We start from the raw sequence: 22,060 nt of genomic DNA on the forward strand, positions 1-22,060 counted from the left end.
TTGGGAAGAAGCCAAGGCCTTGTGCTGCTTGATTTCCTGTGTTATGGAGACACATACTTTCAACAGCTTTTGACCGAAAGAGCCATAAATTCCAGGTCCTGCCGGGCCGGTTTGTGCCTAATGAAAGGAATGCGTCACGGTTTAATTTGTTTTTCCACAACCTTGAGTGCTTCGTCCTCCATTGCGAGGTTACGATAGGACGTTTGGGGAGCCACACACAACTACATACTGTAGGTCAAAGGTCGGGAAATGCCAAAGAGCGATTGAATGAGCTTCATTTGAAGAGTGGAACAGGGCAAATAGCATTAATTAAGCTGTGTCATACTGACAGATCAAAATCACACACACGGTTGTACACTGTCACGCTATTATAGAGACAAAGCAAAATGGAGAACAGAGTGAATAAGTCGGTGTCCCAATGCCATCCTATTCCCTATGTAGTGCCCATGTATAAGCCCATAGGACTCTGGTCAAAAGTAGTGCACTTCTAGGAAATAGGGCTCTATTTGGGAAACATATCTAATTGTACTTTAGGTAATTTGCTCCTTCCATCAAATAGTCTGACAGTCATCTAATGAGTGGACAGTCTGCGCCCCAAATGGCTCTCCGTTCCCTATAGACTGCACTGCTTTTGACCGAGGTCCATAGTGCTCTAGTAGTCACAATATAGGGAATAGTGCATCATTTGGGATGCCCTGTGGTGCGTTGAACTTTTCACCCACAGCTCATTGCAGAAAGCAGTACTCAACACAGCCAGGGAGGGAACTGCTACATGAGCAATAAGCCATTAGATCTGCCAAACCAGACTCGTTCCAGGACGTTGTAGTCTGTTTTGCACTATTTCAGAATCCATTGAATAATTACCTTTTGTACACACCTTAATTATTTAGAGGAAAAATCACATGAATCACATCCAAATAGCTGAGTCACACATTACGGTTATTATCATCACAGCAACGTTTGTAGGGGGGGGGGGGGGGGGGGGGGGGGGGCAAGCGAGAGAGAGAGGGAGTGTGAGTGTATCCTGGTCAGTGTGTGCGTGCACGTCTCTCTCTCTCTGAGCCTGCCTGATCATGATGGGGTGACCCAAGCTACATAAACAACAGTAACAAATCCTCTGGCCTGTTCTATGGGTAATGGCCTCTTTAAGGTCTGGTAATTACCCACAACCCTCTGGGGGAAAGCAGGCTGCCTGGTCAAGGTCCTTAAGCCTGAGACATTCAGACGTTTTCAAGACTGACCTGAAAATCCTAAGACTTTAGGCCATAAACTCCCAGGCAGGCTGTTTAATGGAATACTTGAATCGTTCTATGTATGGAGAGCTGTGCTATTTGTGGCATCTGTATGAGGGGATAATATCAACTATTCTGCCTTTACTTGGTCATTGAATGTTTCCCTCAGCATTTGGACATCAAACTCGTCGCTATAACAACCACTTGCGGAAAGCAGAACCCCACACGTGTTTAGACTTTCTCATAGGAGGAAACGGCTACATGTAATAAAAACACATGGAATAATCCTACAAATCTGTGTGAAGTAAATGTATATTTGGAGCGCGGGGGTTTTATCGCTAACACACGCGCGGGCCATATTTAATCAGGGCCAGTCGGCCGGCGTGAGGGAGAAGTATGCTCATTAAATGCCGTGTTTAGTGAACTGGGAGCCAGGCTAATCCCCATTCAGAGGTCTTAAACATAAACTTCCCAGGATGACTGATTTCCATACGAATGCCAGCAGGGCCAGAGGTTGGGATAGAAGGGGATCTGTAGGGGCCTTGTGTTGTGGTGTTGCAGCACGGCCCTCCGTGGGTCACGTCAAAGCTTCCCAGTGAGCGAGGAGGGTTGGGGAAAGAGGAAGGTGAGAGGACGGTAGGGGAAGAGGAAGGGGAGAGGAGGTTAGGGGAGAGGAGGGGAGGGGTTGGTAGGGGGAATTGGAAGGGGAGAGTGAGGGTAGGGGGAAGGGGAAGGGGAGAGGAGGGTAGGGTAGGGGGAAGAGGAAGAGGAAAGGGAGAGGAGGGTAGGGGGAAGAGGAAGGGGAGAGAAGGATTGGGGGAAGATGAAGGGGAGAGAAGGGTAGGGTAGGGGAGAGGAGGGTTGGGGGAAGAGGAAGGGGGAGGAGGGGAGAGGAGGGGGGGAAAGAGGAATGGGAGCGGGAGCCCTGTCTGTTAATGGATGGTGCTGAACTGTTAGATTTGGAGTATATCATCCCAAATGGCAGCCTATTCTCTATATAGTGTACCCCAGGTCAAAAGTAGTGCACTATGTAAGGAATTCGGTGCTATTTGGGATGAACTTTGGGAGAGCAATGAGGATGTTTTTTCAATCATTGCCTTGGTCGATACACACTACCGTTCAAAAGTATGGGGTCACTTAAAAAAGTTATTTGTTTCTGGCCATTTTGAGCCTGTAATTGTAACGGTTTTCCTCCTCTTCTGACGAGGAGTAGGAAGGATCGGACCAATATGCAGCGTGGTAAGTGTTCGTCATTTTATTAAACTGAACAGAACACTACAATACAAACTAAACAAAAAGAACAACCGAAACAGTTCTGTCTGGTAACTAATACAAAGACAGAAAACAACTACCCACAAAAACAGGCTGCCTAAGTATGGTTCTCAATCACAGACAACGATTGACAGCTGCCTTTGATTGGGAACCATACCAGGCCAAAACCAGAAATACAAAACATAGAACAAAAACATAGAATGCCCACCCCAACTCACGCCCTGACCAAAATAAAATAGAGACATAAAAAAGGAACTAAGGGCAGGACGGGACAGTATCCCCCCCCCCCAAAGGTGCGGACTCTGGCAGCTCCAGAGTGAAGGGCGACTCCGGCAGCTCCGGAGTGAACGGCGACTCCGGCAGCTCCAGAGTGAAGGGCGACTCCGGCAGCTCCGGAGTGAACGGCGACTCCGGCAGCTCCAGAGTGAAGGGCGACTCCGGCAGCTCCGGAGTGAAGGGCGACTCCGGCAGCTCCGGAGTGAAGGGCGACTCCGGCAGCTCCGGAGTGAAGGGCGACTCCGGCAGCTCCGGAGTGAAGGGCGACTCCGGCAGCTACGGAGTGAAGGGCGACTCCGGCAGCTACGGAGTGAAGGGCGACTCCGGGTAGCTCCTGACGGACTGGCGGCTCCGGCAGCTCCTGACTGACGGGCGGCTCCGGCAGCTCCTGACTGACGGGCGGCTCCGGCAGCTCCTGACGGACTGGCGGCTCCGGCAGCTCCGGACAGGAGGGCGGCTCCGGCAGCTCCGGACAGGAGGGCAGTTCCGGCAGCTCTGGACAGGAGGGCGGCTCCGGCAGCTCCGGACAGGAGGGCGGCTCCGGCTATGGCAGCTCCGGACAGGAGGGTGGCTCTGGCAGCTCCGGACAGGAGGGCGGCTCTGGCAGCTCCGGACAGGAGGGAGACTCTGGAAGCACCGGACAGGCGGGAGAACCTGGAGGGAGGAGATGGAGAGACAGCCAAAACATAGATCAAAAACATAGAATGCCCACCCCAACTCACACCCTGACCAAACTAAAATTGAGACATAAAAAAGGAACTAAGGTCAGGACGTGACAGTACTCAAACCCACAAATGCTGATGCTCCAGATACTCAACTAGTCTAAAGAAGGCCAGTTTTATTGCTTCTTTAATCAGCATAACAATTTTCAGCTGTGCTAACATAATTGTAAAGGGGTTTTCTAATGATCAATTAGCCTTCTAAAATGATTAACTTGGATTAGCTAACACAATGTGCCATTGGAACACAGGAGTGATGGTTGCTGATAATGGGCCTGTACGCCTATGTAGATACAGTGGAAATGCAAATGAATTACTTAAAAATCATACAATGTGATTTTCTGGATTTTTTTAGATTCCATCTCTCACAGTTGAAGTGTACCCATGATAAAAATTACAGACCTCTACATGCTATGTAAGTAGGAAAACCTGCAAAATCGACAGTGTATCAAATACTCCCCACTGTATTCCATAAAAAATCTGCCATTTCCAGCTACAATTGTCATTTACAACATTAACATTTTTCTACTTTTCTTTTGTGTTAGTAACTGTACGTTTGTTTATGTGTAACTCTGTGTTGTTGTATGTGTCGAACTGCTAGGCTTTATCTTGGCCAGGTCGCAGCTGTAAATGTGAACTTGTTCTCAAATGGCCTACCTGGTTAAATAAAGGTGAAATAAAAAATAAAATGAACAATGTCTACACTGCATTTCTGATCAATTTGATGTCATTTTAATGGACAAGAAATGTGCTTTTCTATCAAAAACAAGGACATTCTTAAGTGACCCCAAACTACTGAACGGTAGTGTATATTTTGACTTGGCTGAAATTCCATTGACAGAATGTTGTTTAAGGTTGGATTCAGGGGAGAATTTAGGGGGATTTGCTCCATTATCTGTGTGTGTACATCACCGAGTCATGGAGATAGACTGTGGTTACGTTCCAAATGGCACCATATTCCCTACATAGTGCACAATTTTTGACCAAAGTCCTATGGGCCCTGGTCAAAAGTAGTGCACTATTTAGGGAATATGGTGCCATTTGGGACAGATCATTGGAAGCACCAGAGACACCAGAGCTCTTTAACAAGTGTAATAGCTGAGTCTCACACAAGGCATGTTTATGAGATCATAACACAATCAGTCAGAGCTCTAGGTAGATTAAGCTGAAACCCCAAGATTACACAATTTCAACCCTGAATATTTTGCAAGGTTTCAGTCTAAAATGGATTAGGCACTGAAAGAAACTTGCTGTAATGAGTTAAAAAGTAGAGAAGAATCGCTCAACACATATCCAACTTCTTCTCATGAAATATTACCCATGTTCCTTGCAAAGGGAGGTAATTTCAGTCTTAGAAACTCATTGGAAAGAACATGAAACATTTCCCTCCAACACAGAAACCCAGCCAGCCCGCACACACCGGGTATTTCCACGTTTCCCTTCTTCTTTCAGGGTAATTAATTGTGTTCGGCGTCAACATTCCCAACAAAGAACTCTTATCTTGCTCCCTACATGTTTTCCCTCCATAGATTACCATGCGCTGTGGCCCCTACTGGCCCCTAGTAGTCTCAAGCTGATTAAGCTGGTAGTTCTGAGCTAGGCAACGAAGGCTAAAAGACAATGTAATCATTTGTAATCCCGGCTCAATTTCCTCCCTCAGATAGAGTATGCTGCCTTACCCACATGTATGGGGTAAGTCTTGAAACTTGAAACTGAATATGATTACTTCTAGAGAGTTTTAAACTCTCTTCGAGCATTTCATTTCTCCTCATTGAAATAATTAAGTCACAGATTTAAGAGGGCCTCTCTCCCGTGAAAAAGTTAAGAAAATGAAGGACGGAGAGAAAGCAGAGGATTGTGGGACTGAACAAGATTGGCCGTCTTTTCTACCACCCCACCACCCCTCTTCTCCCATCCCGTCATCCAAACTGATCGCCGCCCAGACACGGCTGAACCTGGGGAGGTTTTCTTAGCCAAAGAGGGAGCGGATGGCAGGGCCGTGTGGACACACACACGCACACACACGCTGCAAATTCCACTTTTTGGGGCCACCAATTCCCAAAGCAGAGGCTACAGTCATATGGTCCCCTTCCATTGTTCCCCAGTTCCGCCCAGCAGTCATTCCCACTGTGGGAACTAGCTGTACACACATGAGCAGACCAGCGGGCTGAACAGACGGGTGGTCAGGCTTCACTCAGCCATGGGATGCTGCCATGGCTTCCTATATGGGGGGGAGGTCTTATGGAGTGCTTATGTTTAACGACACGTGAAAGGTCAAAGTGCCATCCCTCACGGTGGTTTCGTGTGCCAAAAGGTGCGACTGCGACGCTCCCTGTCAGTATAGACCAATCAGAGGAGAGGGTGAAGAAAAGGAAGACAAGTCTTCATGGATGAGAGATGTGTCCATTGTAATGTTTAGCTAAGAGGGGAACTTTTACCACGTGTGAGAAAATCAAGTTGGACAATGAACAATGTCAACAAAGGGTTTTAAATGGGTAATGGCGGACAAATCTACACACTGAGAGTTCCACATCTACATGCATTGACTTGTCGAAGTGGTAAATATGACGCTCAACCAACACACAATTAACGAGTGGTTCACAGCAGGTTGTCTAAGTAACGAGTGGAAAGAGTAGCAGCCTACATTGTCAGAAGCAGGCAATTATTGTCAAACTAGACGACAAAGCCAGACGGAGCGAGAACATTGTTGGAGAGGACGGATTTGACTTCAAATAATTTAAACCCCTTTCAGATTTAAATTGAGTTTGCTGCTCAGTTTAATCCATGTTGACATCTTTTTGTGTTGCTGTTCAGATATTCTGACAGGAAGTTGATCCGGTGCCACCTCTTTAAATGACACTGAGCTTAGAGGTCCGCCGTTATAGGTCAGTGAACATTTCCCAGCTCTCCGTTCCTTCAAGCCTTCTAGGCATTTAACCTCAGAACTCTGCGACAGCGATGGGCGCTACGATGGCCACTGCCGTGGTTGACGTGGTGGATGAGATTGGCTATTTCAAAGAAAATAAACACACAGCCCCAAAACAGAAAGGAGATGCCAAAAAAATGTAATAAAGAGGCCTCCAGTTTATCAAAGTACGTCAAACAATAAGGAAGTCACAAAAACACGATAAGTGTTAATGACTTCCTTCAGGTGACAGCTTAAAACAGACTTCTGGTACCTTTAGTATGCAGGAAGGTTACAGAGGGACACATACTTTGACTTTGTGAGTCATACAGACAACCGTGAATCGGTAGGAACATGCGCATGTATCTGACACCAACGTCTTCTACCCGAGGCTGTCCTAATATGGACACCGTATTTATGGCCTTTACTGATCAGGTATAAGAACAGTATAGCTGCATGGTTGCCTGGTAGTGTATTAACGTACACAGCAGCAGTGCTACCATTCAACCAAACAGTGATTGTGAAATAGTCTGGCATTGGATATGTCTGCGAATAGACTCCATATTGACAGCTATCCCAAAGGGGAAATCAACATGTGAAACACTATTTGCAAATACATGCGGGTTTACTTTACATTACGTCCTACAAATTCTTGGTACACATGAAAACCAAAGCAAGATCCTATATCAGATTAACAATTAGTGGCTGAGTCTTTTATCTACAATCTTTCAGCTTGTGGTAGTAACACAATTGATGTTACCCGTGACCTGAGTCACTCCCAGCAATACCAGCAACCTCTGTAGTCATGGGCCATTCATAACAGGACTTAAGGTTTAGGACTCAAGGCGCAATGGTTCAGCCTACAGGGTTTGGGGAGAAAATCCGTTTATCCACCTCAGCATGATTCAGCTGTTGGTGGATATGGCACATAGATATACTCCTCATCCTAGTGTGGGGAATGTGGCATATCTACCAGCATCCTGAGGTGTCAGTCGGCCATTGCCAACTGATTCAATGTCTGATGTCTATTATACAATAATGACTCAATTTCTACTTTAGATGAAACTTCACCCAACTCACCCAACGTCTAGCAACCCAAAGGTTGCATGTTCGAATATCATCATGGACAACTTTAGCATTTTAGCTCATGTTTAATAATGAAATTACCTATCAAAAGGAAAGAAAAACAAACTGCAAATATTTAATACTTTGTAGCTACTTTGCAACTACTTAGCATGTTAGCTAACCCTTCCCTCGGCACTAACCTTTTAACTTAACCCTAAACTTAAGCATTTTAGCAACTTTGCAAATACTTACAACTTTTTAGCTACTTTGCAACAACTTAACATGTTAGCTAGCTCTTCCCCTAACCCCAACTTTAACCCCTAACCCTAACCCCTAGCATAGCTAACGTTAGCGTTAGCCACCTAGCCACAACAAAGCAAACGTTTAGCAAATCCTTATCCTTGGTGATCACACACCAAAACAGAAACATAAAACACAGCGAACATGAAAACACAGCAGCACCTAAAAAGACGCCACCATGTGACTAACTTGTATTATAATGGTTTACATCCCATAAACCGTATAATAAATATATCATCCTCAATTGATGTAGATGGAACAAACTTTAACTAAGCGGCTAGCATAATACAATACAGTTTAACAGTGTGTGTTTAACGAATCCATGAAAACTATTTGAGATTCTCTAGCTAAGTGAAGAGGGGCCACTTACAAGACTGTAAAGGGGGTTGGAAATCCTTCAGTGTGGCTTGCATCTCAAAGTATTATAAGAGCCCTCAATGAATTTGAGTAGAGAGACCCTGCAGAGCAGAGCACTCCAAACTGCGCTGATCTCTCTCTCTCTCTCTCTCTCTCTCTCTCTCTCTCTCTCTCTCTCTCTCTCTGTCTATTCAATTGCAATTCAAGTGGCTTTATTGGCATGGTAAACATATGTTTACATTGCCAAAGCAAGTGAAATTTCTAAACAAAAGTGGAGAAAAAAAAACAATAAAAAGTGAACAGTAAATATTACACACACACACACACAAGTTCTCTCTCTCACGCTGATGACGCTATACTCATGTTGGGCAGCGTTTCTGTAAATGATTTCGTTCTAAATTGCCACACCGAACCCACACAAATCTGGTTAAATGAAGTATAAAGCTTAAGACATATGGCAGTGCCCCGTGGCGTGGATTACATAAATAACTCGTAAATATATTATATACTTAATATGTCAGGCTTGAGATTATAAAACCCCACTTGCATTATGAAATTGATTGTTATAGGTTAAATAAAATCTGTAAATCATTAGTAGCGGCCACAGAATGCACCTTGCAAAAGTTTGTAATGATGGCAATACAGGGAAATGAATCGTATCCTTGGGGTTTGATAATTGGTAAAAGTGTTGACTCATGGCGATTTTAAGCATAGTTCTGCTATATACATATGCAGTACAGTCAGTGTACAACCATTGAAATACAGCAAGGACATTTAACTCTGCATGTTGAGTCCACAAGAGATTCGTCTCCAAGAGAAGGTGCGCGTGTCCTAACTCATGTTTCTAGTAGTAAATTGCAGCTATTCGGTGGAGAAACAGACTGAGCTGCTGGAAAGAAAAAACGCATGCAGGGGGAGGAGGAAAATCTAGTGACACCGTGAAATTGCATTAAACATGCCATTCTCTGCTCCGAGGACGTTCATGCTCCCCAAACTCTCATCTGCTCGCTGGATGGATGCCGCCGCCGACACAGAAGTTTGACGCAGAAAGCTCTCCAGCAGCTTTCGTTTCACGGAGAAAATAACGGCCTTATTTACCTGTCTCCATCATTTCTATGACAGTGGTCTCACGAACATTCGGATATCTGATGCGCTATTAATTTTCTTTTGAGGAAAAAGAAATCGAGAAAGAGCGCTTGACCAAAAGAGGTCAATAAATAAGGAGTACGTTTTTTTGCTCCGGATAAAGACATCTAAAATGCACTTATTTGGAATATCTGTTCTCCTTGCCAATTCAGCGATTCTCTACGCAAATCTAGCCAGTGAATCGAGTCATGAATTCAGTCATGACTATTATGATTATGATCAGGATCAAGGGGATGCACCGGTATGTATTTGGATACAAGTGTTCTATTTAACGCAGGCTATTCACATTACTTTATGCATTACTATTATCCATTGTAAATTATTCAATTGATATTCAAACACACTTTAACATTATATTGGGGAATGAGGGAAGGAGTGGAGGGTATGCAAGTCATAATATTTGACATAATAAGTCAAGCCATAATGCAAGTCATAATAAATTGGTGATGATGTAAGTTACTGAACATTCACTACCGTACAGCATGTAGTGAACATAGACATCACTGAAACAAGGGGGCACATCAACAGGAGGTCCTTTAATCTGAACTTTTAATGGGGAAATGGGGAAAAGGCTCGAAATACATGGAATTTGATTTACTAAGCATATACCTTTTCAATTAATGAAATCATAGACAGGATAATATTTATCTCCAGTATGTTCCCTCTCACAGCTGAGGGGGAGGGGAGGGGGGGAGTCAGCTATCATGGATGAGAGGGAGCGAGAGAGCAGTGAGAATTCCTCACAGTGAAAGGATGAAAAGGAGATTAAAGAAGAGCACTTTCAAATTAGCAGAAGAAAGGGGGGTGGAGGCAGGTGTCACTGTGTGTGTGTGTGTGCCTCAGTGTTTGTGTGTGTGTGCCTCCGTGTGTGCCTCAGTGTGTGTGTGAGCCTCAGTGTGTGTGCCTCAGTGTGTGTGTGTGTGTGTGTGTGTGTGTGCTTCAGTGTGTGTGTGTATGTGTGTGTGCGTGTGTGTGTGTGCGTACCTTGGCGTGTGTTCCTCAGTGTGTGTGTGTGTATGTGTGTGCCTTGGTGTGTGTCCCTCAGTGTGTGTATGTGTGTGTGTTCCTCAGTGTGTGTGTGTGCTTCAGTGTGTGTGTGTGTGTGTGTGTGTGTGTGTGTGTGTGTGTGTGTGTGTGTCTGTGTGTGTGTGTGTGTGCGTGTGCGTACCTTGGCGTGTGTTCCTCAGTGTGTGTGTGTATGTGTGTGCCTTGGTGTGTGTCCCTCAGTGTGTGTATGTGTGTGTGTTCCTCAGTGTGTGTATGTGTATGTGTTCCTCAGTGTGTGTATGTGTGTGTGTTCCTCAGTGTGTGTATGTGTGTGTGTTCCTCAGTGTGTGTATGTGTGTGTGTTCCTCAGTGTGTGTAGGTGTGTGTGTTCCTCAGTGTGTGTGTGTATGTGTGTGCCTTGGTGTGTGTCCCTCAGTGTGTGTATGTGTGTGTGTTACTCAGTGTGTGTGTGTGTTCCTCAGTAGCAGTAGGAGATAAGGAGACAGGGATAATCTTAAACACGTGGCTATTTGATCCTATAATATGACACTTAGTTGGAGGGATTAACACTGCTACTAGTTGACTTTTAGTGTCTCAAATGAGCCTGCAGCTGTTGATGATGCACTGAAAACACAGGTTCTCATTCTTAAACTCTCTTCTCCTTTCTCTCTCTCTCTCTCTCTCTCTCTCTCTCTCTGTGTGTGTGTGTGTGTGTGTATTCAGTAATGATCTTGTTATGTACTCCCATTGGCTCATAAAGATTATTTACAGTAATACATCTGTATGACCTGAAAAAACAAGATTTCCTATCTGGATAGTTTCACTTCCAGTACCTACCTCTGATATTAAGTAGTATCATAATGGCTTATGAAATTCACTGTGTAAATAAATGACCTCATATGCCATACATTTATAAAATCTAATGAAAACATTAAACACCTCCCATAGGGACTGGTGTGATTGGTCTGAGTGTGTGTGTGTGTGTGTGTGTGTGTGTGTGTGTGTGTGTGTGTGTGTGTGTGTGTGTGTGTGTGTGTGTGTGTGTGTGTGTGTGTGTTTAGGTGTATGTAATCACAGTTATGTTAACCCCCTGGAGTCGTTATTAAATTAAAAGTAATTAAGATAAATTTCATCGGAATTCAAGGACAACATGTTCAACCTTACTTTTTTTTAAATGCAAGTGGGAGGTATTTATCCTACGATGACTATGGTTAGGATACAGCGGTGAATATTTGTCCAATAACTACACTGGAACCCAGACCATGTGTGATTTCATAGTAAGAAACACATCCTGTGCAGGTTCAGTGTGTCTACCTCTTCAGTACTGTAACTACACTATAACTCACCTACAACTAGAGGTCATTTGGATGCATCAATCAGTGTTGGGTTCACACACACACACACACACACACACACACACACACACACACACATACACACACACGTCGAAGTGAGACATCCACTTCGAAAGAGTACTGAGGATGAATGGCTGTTCTAATGGGGCTGGAGAGTAGAAGAGGGCTGGGTTGAGAGGGTTGAGAAGGGGTACGCCCATGGGAGGTGAATAGGAGTAGGGTAGGTGCTGTTAGGGATAAGAGGGGCGGCTGTAATTTGTGGTCACCTTGAGGTTTGGATCAGACCTCAACCCAACCGTAGCATAGACCTTTGTGCATGCCGGTGGGTCTGTCTCAATAGTCTGGTCTGGATAATTGGTCTGGAGCTATTTCATGTTGAAACGTTGATTGCTTTGTGACTGATTGCTTTATCACACACGCACACACGCACACACGCACACACCTCTGTAAGGGGGGCTCTTGGTAGTGTAAGTACAGGAGGCCTGGGTGTTTGTGTTACAGTTGGTGAAGAATGCAGGGTGAAAAACTCCTGAGGCGATGAAGCGTACGGACCTGGAGTGTCAGAGAGTGGCTGTGGGATAGGGTCCATTACCTACTGCTCCCTAAGACAATGGACCTGACCTGGACTTAGCACTTAGCCTAGCTTCCCACTGTGTTGTTAAGGGGAATCCCTCTGGGCATTGTAAGATAGGGCCCCTGTATAGAGACATCCCCTAGCTCTTAGCCCAACATTTACCCCCTAGGCCAGTACCCCCTGTATAGAGAAATCCCCTAGCTCCTAGCCCAACATTTACCCCCTAGGCCAGTACCCCCTGTAGAGACAACCTCTAACCCAACCTTTACCCCACAGGCCAGTACCCCCTGTATAGAGACAACCCCTAACCCAACCTTTACCCCCTAGGCCAGTACCCCCTGTATAGAGACAACCCCTAACCCAACCTTTACCCCCTAGGCCAGTACCCCCTGTATAGAGACAACCCCTAACCCAACCTTTACCCCCTAGGCCAGTACCCCCTGTATAGAGACAACCCCTAACCCAACCTTTACCCCCTAGGCCAGTACCCCCTGTATAGAGACAACCCCTAACCCAACCTTTACCCCCTAGAGCACTTCATGTAGATGTGGCAGAAGGGGCTATACGTGCAATCAATATGGTTGTAGCTCCACCTCATCTTCTAGTAGAGTAGATGTGATTTTCACCATATTTCTTACACCTATAATATGGCATGTAGCAGACAATTTTATCCGAAGCAACTTGTTTGCATACATTTCATGTTTGGGTGGTCCGGGGTGTCGAATCCACTACCCTGGCGTTACAAACACCATGCTCTACCAACTGAACTACAAAAGACCACTAGCCAGTCCTCCCAGATACACTCAAGAGACTAGGTAGGGAGTAGGGGTTAAAGGCTGTTTCCTGTCTTCTCCATGACAGTCAGTATACTATGTGAAGAGACTAGGTAGGGAGTAGGGGTTAAAGGCTGTTTCCTGTCTTCTCCATGACAGTCAGTGTACTATGTGAAGAGACTAGGTAGGGAGTAGGGGTTAAAGGCTGTTTCCTGTCTTCTCCATGACAGTCAGTGTAGTATGTGAAGAGACTAGGTAGGGAGTAGGGGTTAAAGGCTGTTTCCTGTCTTCTCCATGACAGTCAGTGTACTATGTGAAGAGACTAGGTAGGGAGTAGGGGTTAAAGGCTGTTTCCTGTCTTCTCCATGACAGTCAGTATACTATGTGAAGAGACTAGGTAGGGAGTAGGGGTTAAAGGCTGTTTCCTGTCTTCTCCATGACAGTCAGTATACTATGTGAAGAGACTAGGTAGGGAGTAGGGGTTAAAGGCTGTTTCCTGTCTTCTCCATGACAGTCGGTGTAGTGTGTGAAGTAATCCGTTGTTCTCGTAAGCCCAACAGTTAGAACCCAGGTGGAAGAGATTACCTCACAGCTGCTTTCCTCAGCTCGACGTAATCTCTAGGTTATCTCTGTTACACAACCCACCTGTCCCAACTCCTGGTCTTACGACTGGATATCACTTTCAGCACTTTATCCGTTTTCACCAAGAAAGAACACCGGGTCAGAGTATCAAATAGGAGCTAGATGAGTCGGTGACATACCGTAGGGTTTGTATGTGGCTTAGGCAAAGGGAGAGAGGGTCAAAGTTCAGCCGTCCTTTGAGTTAGGACACTGTTGCAATTGAAGTCAGTATTACAAGAGAGCTGTCACTTTTATGGACAAACTAACCATTTCAATGTGGTTATGAATTGTCTACAATGGCAAGTATTTGAGTGCCTGCCAAAATGAAGAGGGAAAAACCATGTCAAAGGTTCAGTGGAGTATATAGGAGTCCCAAGCACTGGAATACAATAAGAGGACAAACATATAAACACATACAGTATATACAAGGCATTTTTCTTTAGAGGATGTTGATGTTGCTTTAACAATTGAGTTAATGCTTAGACGCCTTAATGTATACATGCCTGTACCCACCCAGGAGTACAATGCTCTCACTCTCTCCCTCTCTCTCCCACACAAACACGTTATTCTCTCGCTCTCTCTCTCTCTCTCTCTCTCTCTCTCTCTCTCTCTCTCTCTCTCTCTCTCTCTCAGTTGCTTCTCATGCCATCTTTCCGCCTCTCTCTTCTCTCTCTCTTTCTGCCTCATTCAGTCTGTGCTACTAAAGCGCCACTAACGACCCCCTCGTAAACCCAGGCCGTATGGTGAACCTTATGAACAACAAGCAGTCAATGATCCTCAGTTGAATCCTCAGTGTGTCCATATGTCTGTGACAGTAGCACAGTAGGAAGCCTTTGACTACCAGTACTGTCTGCATGTCTGCTACTGAACCCTCCAGCTCCCTCACACAGCAGCCAGCAGGTGGTAGCTCATAACAAAACTAGAGCTGTAAGCTAGGATCAACATCACTGTCAGATGTATAGCTGTGTGCTAACTCTGTCTGGTTAATGTAAAGCTGAGAACAGAGAGAAGAATGTATTCCCATGGTCCTTCAGGACAACTAATGGTGCCTCTCTGACACTCTCTTGCCCTCACCTCACCAACTTCCTGGAAACAGTGCAGTCAAGAAGAGGCCAAATGAGTTCACGGTCCTCAGAAGAAGTTCTGGACGTTTTCAAAACACATTTATCTGCAGTGGAGACCCTTTAGTTCAGCTCACGTGAGCTGGAAATGAACGGTAGCCACAGTGCCAGGTGCTTAGGGTGTAGTGTGACCAAACAATGCTTAATTCATATTGTTAAGATGATGCAACAAGTGTTTCATGATTTAATGAAGGCTGAACGCATTTTCTCTTGAAGTGCCCCCTAAAAATATGGTGCCTAATTGGTGCAACAATTGCTGTTTGATGTTAGCACCAGCTAGCAGTGATGTTATGCAAGTCTCATTTCTTCCTAACATCGAACATCTGCTTTCGTGGGGTTACTGACAGGGGCTGTCACTGCGTACAGGTGTAATCCTATCAGGGCAAATAGTAATTCACTAATCTGCCTCTTCCCCCATGTTTCCTGTACCATGTTTGACAAAGACCAGAACATCCCATAATAATGGAGGTACTGAACCGCCAAGGACCGTTCCATTCTTTTCACAACCTATTTGGATGAATGCTTTAACTAATAAACGCAAAATCTCTCAGAACACAAAAACAACAAACCCGGGCTAGAGAGTGTCAGTATAAATATGGACCTTTTAGCATGTTATCACCTACCATAATACTACACCGCCTGTCACTGCAAAGCTTCAGCGTTTATTTGTCACGTGCACAGGAGACAGCAGGTGGTAAACGGTACACTGAAATGGTTACTTGCGAGCTACTTCACAGCAAATCAATATCAAGGTGAGGGAAAATAATGTTAAGGAAATGATACAAAAAGTAAGAAAACACACGAGAAATACAGAGAAAGTAACACAGCAATAGAAGCTATACTTGCCCAGTTAAATGAAGGTCAAATAAATATTAAATATATACATACTGAATGTACAAAACATTAAGAACACCTTCCTAATATTGAGTTGCATGGACTCTACAAGGTGTCAAAAGCGTTCCACAGGGATGCTGGCCCATGTTGACTCCAATGCTTCCCACAGTTGTGTCAAGTTGGCTGGATGTCCTTTGGGTGGTGGACCATTCTTGGTACACACAGGAAACTGTTGAGAGGGAAAAACACAGCAGCGTTGCAGCTCTTAACACAAACCGGTACGCCTGGCACCTACTACCATACCCTTTTCAAAGGCACTTAAATCTTTTGTCTTGCCCATTCATCCTCTGAATGGCACACATACACAATCCATGTCTCAATTGTCTCAAGGGAAAGTAAAAATCCTTCTTTAACAGGTCTCCTCCCCTACATCTACACTGATTGAAGTGGATTTAACAAGTGACATCAAATAGGGATTCACCTTGTCAGTCTATCTCATGGAAACAGCAGGTGTTCTTAATTTTTTATACATTCAGTGAATTGAGCCTGTAGCTTAAAAAGACACATTTTGATGGGGATTTCTGTATTATGTTACCTAGATTGATGTAGGTGTGTGTCAATAGACTCTTAATGATTAATTAGATATGGCAAAATAGGACATTTATTATAGTAAATGAAGCAAACACAGATTTTTACAATAATTCCAAATATTTATCACGAGCTGAACCATTTAGAGATACTTTAAAAAATGTTCCTAAGCACAATTGAACCAGGCGCTGTAGACTGGAGCGTCCGTAGAGTCAGTGCAGCAGGCTGAACGCTTGACGTTCCTAGTATACCTAACATCTTCAGACTGAAGAGTAAAGAGTTGGATTAGACTCACAAAGGATATACAAGACTCCCAACTCCCATTTTGTGCAGTGGGGAGATTGAATGGGGGTCAATGAGGTTAGAATGCATCGTGAACAGGCTCAGCTCAGGCTACTTGTTGGTAGCAGACATTGTATAAAGCGGTGCTCCTGAGCTCTTCAGGTGTTAACATTTAACCTGTTTCTCATTGTTATGCTGATCCTGCCTCTCAACAACAGGTCTTTTCTGACTAGGAAAATGAAAGCAGATTAAAGAGAACGTGAAAGGTGCCCAGTTTGTTTTTCTGTGGTGATTAGATAATCAGATCCAACTCTCTGTAGTCAGAAATGTGTGCTAGACATGGTCATGGTCCTTGATTTTAAGCAATTTTGCTATGATAACATCTTAGTGTTTGAGAATATCTTCTGGAACGAGATATTACATATTATGCAGCATTTCAAAGCTGGACAAATGGGACCAATTTCATATGGGAGACAAATTCTAACAGAATCACAACAGCTAAGATGAGAGACAACGCTAGTGTACAGAGACCATGCTAGTCTACAGAGACCACGCTAGTCTACAGAGACCACACTAGTCTACAGAGACCACGCTAGTCTACAGAGACCACGCTAGTCTACACTGACCACAACAGTCTACAGAGACCGCACAAGTCTACAGAGACCACGCTAGTCTACAGAGACCGCGCTAGTCTACAGAGACCGCAGAAGTCTACAGAGACCACGCTAGTCTACACTGACCACAATAGTCTACAGAGACCGCACAAGTCTACAGAGACTACGCTGGTCTACAGAGACCGCACTAGTCTACAGAGACCACGCTAGTCTACAGAGACCACACTAGTCTACAGAGACCGCGCTAGTCTACAGAGACCGCGCTAGTCTACAGAGACTGCGCTAGTCTACAGAGACCGCGATAGTCTACAGAGACTGCGATAGTCTACAGAGACCACGCTGATCTACAGAGACCGCGCAAGTCTACAGAGACCACGCTACTCTACAGAGACCGCGCAACTCTACAGAGACCGCGCAACTCTACAGAGACCACGCTAGTAAGATGTAGCCGGAGCAGAAGGCAAACGTTTTACGTGCCCCCAACCGATTGTGTTTTTTTGTTCATTTATCTGCGTTGTTTGTAACTTATTTTTGTACTATTTTTGTACATAATGTACATAATGCTGCCGCTACCGTCTCTTATGACCGGAAATAGCTTCTAGACATAAGGACTGCGATTACTCACCACGGACTAGCAGAATCCTTTTTCTCTTTCACTACTCTGACGGAGGATATACGGCTCACTCGGGAACAGGCCCCGACCCCAGTGATCTGCGTGAAGAAGAGGCGGAGAAAGAGAGGCCAGAGGCAATCGAATAAACCCCCACTCTCGTCAGTTCTGCTTGCAAACATGCAATCTTTGGACAATAAAACGGATGAGTTATTGGGAAGATTAAACTACCAACGGGACATTACAAACTGTAACATTTTGTGCTTCACGGAGTCATGGCTGAACGACGACAATATCAACATATAGCTGGCTGGTTATACGATGTACCGGCAGGATAGAACAGCGGCGTCTGGTAAGACAAGGGGCGGCGGGCTATGTATTTTTGTAAACAACAGCTGGTGCACAAAATCTAAGGAAGTCTTGAGCTATTGCTAGCCTGAGGTAGAGTATCTAATGATAAGCTGCAGACCACATTACCTACCGAGAGAGTTTTCATCTATATTCCTTGTAGCTGTTTACTTAACACCACAGTCTTAGGCGGGCACTAAGATAGCATTGAATTAGTTGTATTTCGCCATAAGCAAACAAGAAAACGCTCACCCAGAGGCGGAGCTCCTAGTAGCCGGGGACTTTAATGCAGGGAAACTTAAATCAGTTTTACCAAATTTCTATCAGCATGTTAAATGTGCAACCAGAGGGAAAATAACTCTGTACCACCTATACTCCACACACAGAGACACATACAATGCTCTCCCTCACCCTCCATTCGGCAAATCTGACCATAATTCCATACTCCTGATTCCTGCTTACAAGCAAAAATGAAAGCAGGAAGCACCAGTACCTAGATCAATAAAAAAGTGGTCAGATGAAGCAGTTGATAAGCTACAGGACTGTTTTGCTAGCACAGACTGGAATATTTTCCAGGATTCCTCCAATGGCATTGAGGAGTACACCACATCTGTCATTGACTTCACCAATAAGTGCATCAATGACGTAGTCACCACAGTGACCGTACATACATACCCCAACCAGAAGCCATGGATTACAGGCAACATCCGCACTGAGCTAAAGGCTAGAGCTGCTGCTTTCTAGGAGCAGGACTCTAACCCGGAAGCTTATAAGAAAACCCGCTATGCCCTCTGATGAACCATCAAACAGGCAAAGCGTCAATACAGGACTAAGATCGAGTCGTAATACACAGGCTCTGACGCTCATCGGATGTGGCAGGGCCTGCAAACCATTACAGACTACAAAGGGAAGCACAGCCAAGAGCTGCCCAGTGACACGAGCCTACTGGACGAGCTAAACTACTTTTATGCTCGCTTCAAGGCAAATAACACTGGAACATGCATGAGAGCACCAGCTGTTCTGGAAGACCGTGTGATCACGCTCTCCGCAGCCGATGTGAGTAAGACCTTTAGACAGGTCAACATTCACAAGGCCGCAGTGCCAGATGGATTACCAGGACGTGTACTGCGAGCATGCGCTGACCAACTAGCAAGTGTCTTCACTGACATTTTCAACTTCTCCCTGTCTGAGTCTGTAATACAAACATGTTTCAAGCAGACCACCATAGTGCCTGTGCCCACGAACACTAAGGTAACCTGCCTAAATGAATACCGACCCGTAGCACTCACATCTGTAGCCATGAAGTGCTTTGAAAGGCTGGTCATGGCTCACATCAACACCATCATCCTAGAAACAATAGACCCACTCTAATGTGCATACTGACCCAACAGATCCACAGATGATGCAGTCTCTATAGCACTCCACACTGCTCTTTCCCACCTAGACAAAAGGAACACATATGTGAGAATGCTATTCATTGACTACAGCTCAGCGTTCAACACCATAGTCCCCTCAAAGCTCATCAATAAGCTAAGGACCCTGGGACTAAACACCTCCCTCTGCAACTGGATCCTGGACTTCCTGACGGGCCGCCCCCAGGTGGTAAGGGTAGGTAACAACACATCTGCCACACTGATCCTCAACACAGGGGCCCCTCAGGGGTGCGTGCTCAGCCCCCTCCTGTATTCCCTGTTCACTCATAACTACATGGCTTGGCACAACTCCATCACCATCATTACATTTGCCGATGACACAGCAGTGGTAGGCCTGATCACCGACAACAACGAGACAGCCTATAGGGAGGAGTTCAGAGACCTGGCCGTGTGGTGCCAGGACAACAACCTCTCCCTCAACGTGATCAAGACAAAGATGATTGTGGACTCCAGGAAAAAGAGGACCGAGCACGTCAACCATTCTAATCGATGGGGCTGCAGTGGAGCAGGTTGAGAGCTTCAAGTTCCTTGGTGTCCACATCACCAACAAACTAACATGGTCCAAGCACACCATGACAGTGATGAAGCGGGCACGACAAAACCTATTCTCCCTCAAGAGACTAAAAAGATTTGGCATGGGTCCTCAGATCCTCAAAAGGTTCTACAGCCGCCCCATCTAAAGCAACCTGACTGGTTGCTTTACTGCCATGTAATGGCAACTGCTCGGCCTCCGACCGCAAGGCACTACAGAGAGTAGTGCAAACGGCCCAGTACATCATTGGGGCCAAGCTTCCTGCCATCTAGGACCTCTATACCAGGCGGTGTCAGAGGAAGGCCCTAAAAATTGTCAAAGACTCCAGCCATCCTAGTCATAGACTGTTCTCCTTGCTACCACATGGCAAGTGGTACCGGAGCGCCAAGTCTAGATCCAAGAGGCTTCTAAACAGCTTCTACCCCCAAGCCATAAGACTGCTGAACATCTAGTCAAATGGCTACCCAGACTATTCGCATTGCCAACCCCCCCCCGTCCCCCACAACACTGCCACTCTCTGTTGTCATCTATGTATTGTCATTTAATTAACACTCCCTACATGTACATACTACCTCAACTATCCGGTGCCCCCACACATTGACTCTGTACCGGCACCCCCCTGTATATATTGTTATTTTTTACTGCTGCTCTTTAATTACTTCTGCGCATGTGAATAATACACATTTGATTTGATTAGTCGACAGAGACCACAATAGTCTACAGAGACCACACTAGACTACAGGGACCACAATGGTCCCGGAAAACATCAATAGCAGGTGACGAGATCTGCCTTTCATAACTGCACCAGTTTTCAGCCCGTCTCATTTCTTCTCTTCCCTGTTCAGCCTGTTCTGTTCACATATGGAACTACATCTAATCCCATACATGTGTTTTACCACTTCTCAAACAGTAGCGTAGAAGAGCATCCATCAGCTGAAGTTTAATTAGAAAAGAGAGAGCCTAGAGAGGGAAGGAGAATGAGATGTGGAGGAGATGTGGACTTTAACCTCCCAGCCTCTCCTCCTAAACTCTTGGCCTCTCTGCGTTGACTTTGTGCACGCGCCTTTAAATGCAGCCCTACAGAACCGAGGTGATTGGCGGTTTTATTCATACCGCCAACATACGGACTTGCCATTTGGAAGTGCACAAAGGTGGTAGAGGTGCAGAGAGAGGAGAAATCCCCCATTCATTATTAGCCTGGTTTCCTTTAAGCTCTGCCGGCTTAAAGAAAGGGTTCATTTCAAATGTCCTGGACCTCAAACAGAGGAACGGTGCAGTCAGAGGGAAAAGATTTACCGGTCGACTGGAGAAGACCCAGGGTCATAGTAGATAGTATCTCTTGATTGTGGCAGTATTACTTTCAAAATGGAATTCAACCAATAATTTCTCTGTCTACTGCCTTATAACCTAAGCCTGTCATGGTACATGTGACATACGAAGTCCGCCATAGTGATAATTTCAGTGGGTACACCAATTTGATTGACTTTCGTTACAAGTTTCACAATCAACTGTTCTGTTTGCCTAATCTCTATTGTTCTGTTTGTCATACCCCTCAGAAAGCAAAGGGTCCTCACAAGCTTCCCTGTTTGTCATGGGTACATGTTTAGGGGCCCCAGTAACTCTGAATGCACTGACACCGTGACTAAACAAGAGGGCTAGATAGGTGGTCTCCTCATCAGGAGTAGCAGAGTGTGCATATAGACTATCTGTAAACTGGTTTGGAGACAACAGGTTAGCTTAGAAGTCTTTGATTAATCGAGAACTCACTGAGGCAAGACGTTTGTTTAGAAGAGGAGTGTGAGCTGCATGCCTGGTCTGAAGTTACGACAGTGACACACCCGTACTCACAAATGAGCGCACACACATAAACGCAAGCACACACACAACAACACACACACGGCTCTGCGCTCCTAAGTCAGCTTACACCACACCACGACTGCCAGCGTGCAACCGCAGCACTCCAAGCGCTAAAACAACAAGTCGTGACGTAATGCCCTAGCGGCCAATACCGCTAAAAGCGATGAGCTCTGGGGAGCGGGCTCCCTCTGTACTGTATCAGCTTAGCGCTTCCAACTGCTCTGTGAAAACAATTACAATTAGACATCTGTGAGTGTAG

General features: G+C 45.3%; 1 protein-coding gene across 3 annotated transcripts in view; it reads left to right on the forward strand.

Moving 5' to 3' along the window:
• Window positions 1–8,857: 8,857 nt before the first annotated feature.
• Window positions 8,858–22,060, forward strand: part of LOC110534482 (vascular endothelial growth factor C) — a 50,218-nt gene continuing 37,015 nt past the window's right edge. Inside the window, exon 1 of one of the 3 annotated variants that reach the window (XM_021619353.3) lies at window positions 8,858–9,513. In XM_021619353.3, the coding sequence (XP_021475028.3) occupies window positions 9,385–9,513 (129 nt within the window). In that variant the 5' untranslated portion in view covers window positions 8,858–9,384. The remainder of the gene's footprint in view (window positions 9,514–22,060) is intronic. The other 2 variants (XM_090187585.1, XM_090187586.1) reach the window with 2 other exon arrangements.

This window comes from Oncorhynchus mykiss, chromosome 10 (assembly GCF_057628025.1).
Source record: "Oncorhynchus mykiss isolate SJ-2025 chromosome 10, ASM5762802v1, whole genome shotgun sequence".
NCBI lineage: Eukaryota > Metazoa > Chordata > Actinopteri > Salmoniformes > Salmonidae > Oncorhynchus > Oncorhynchus mykiss.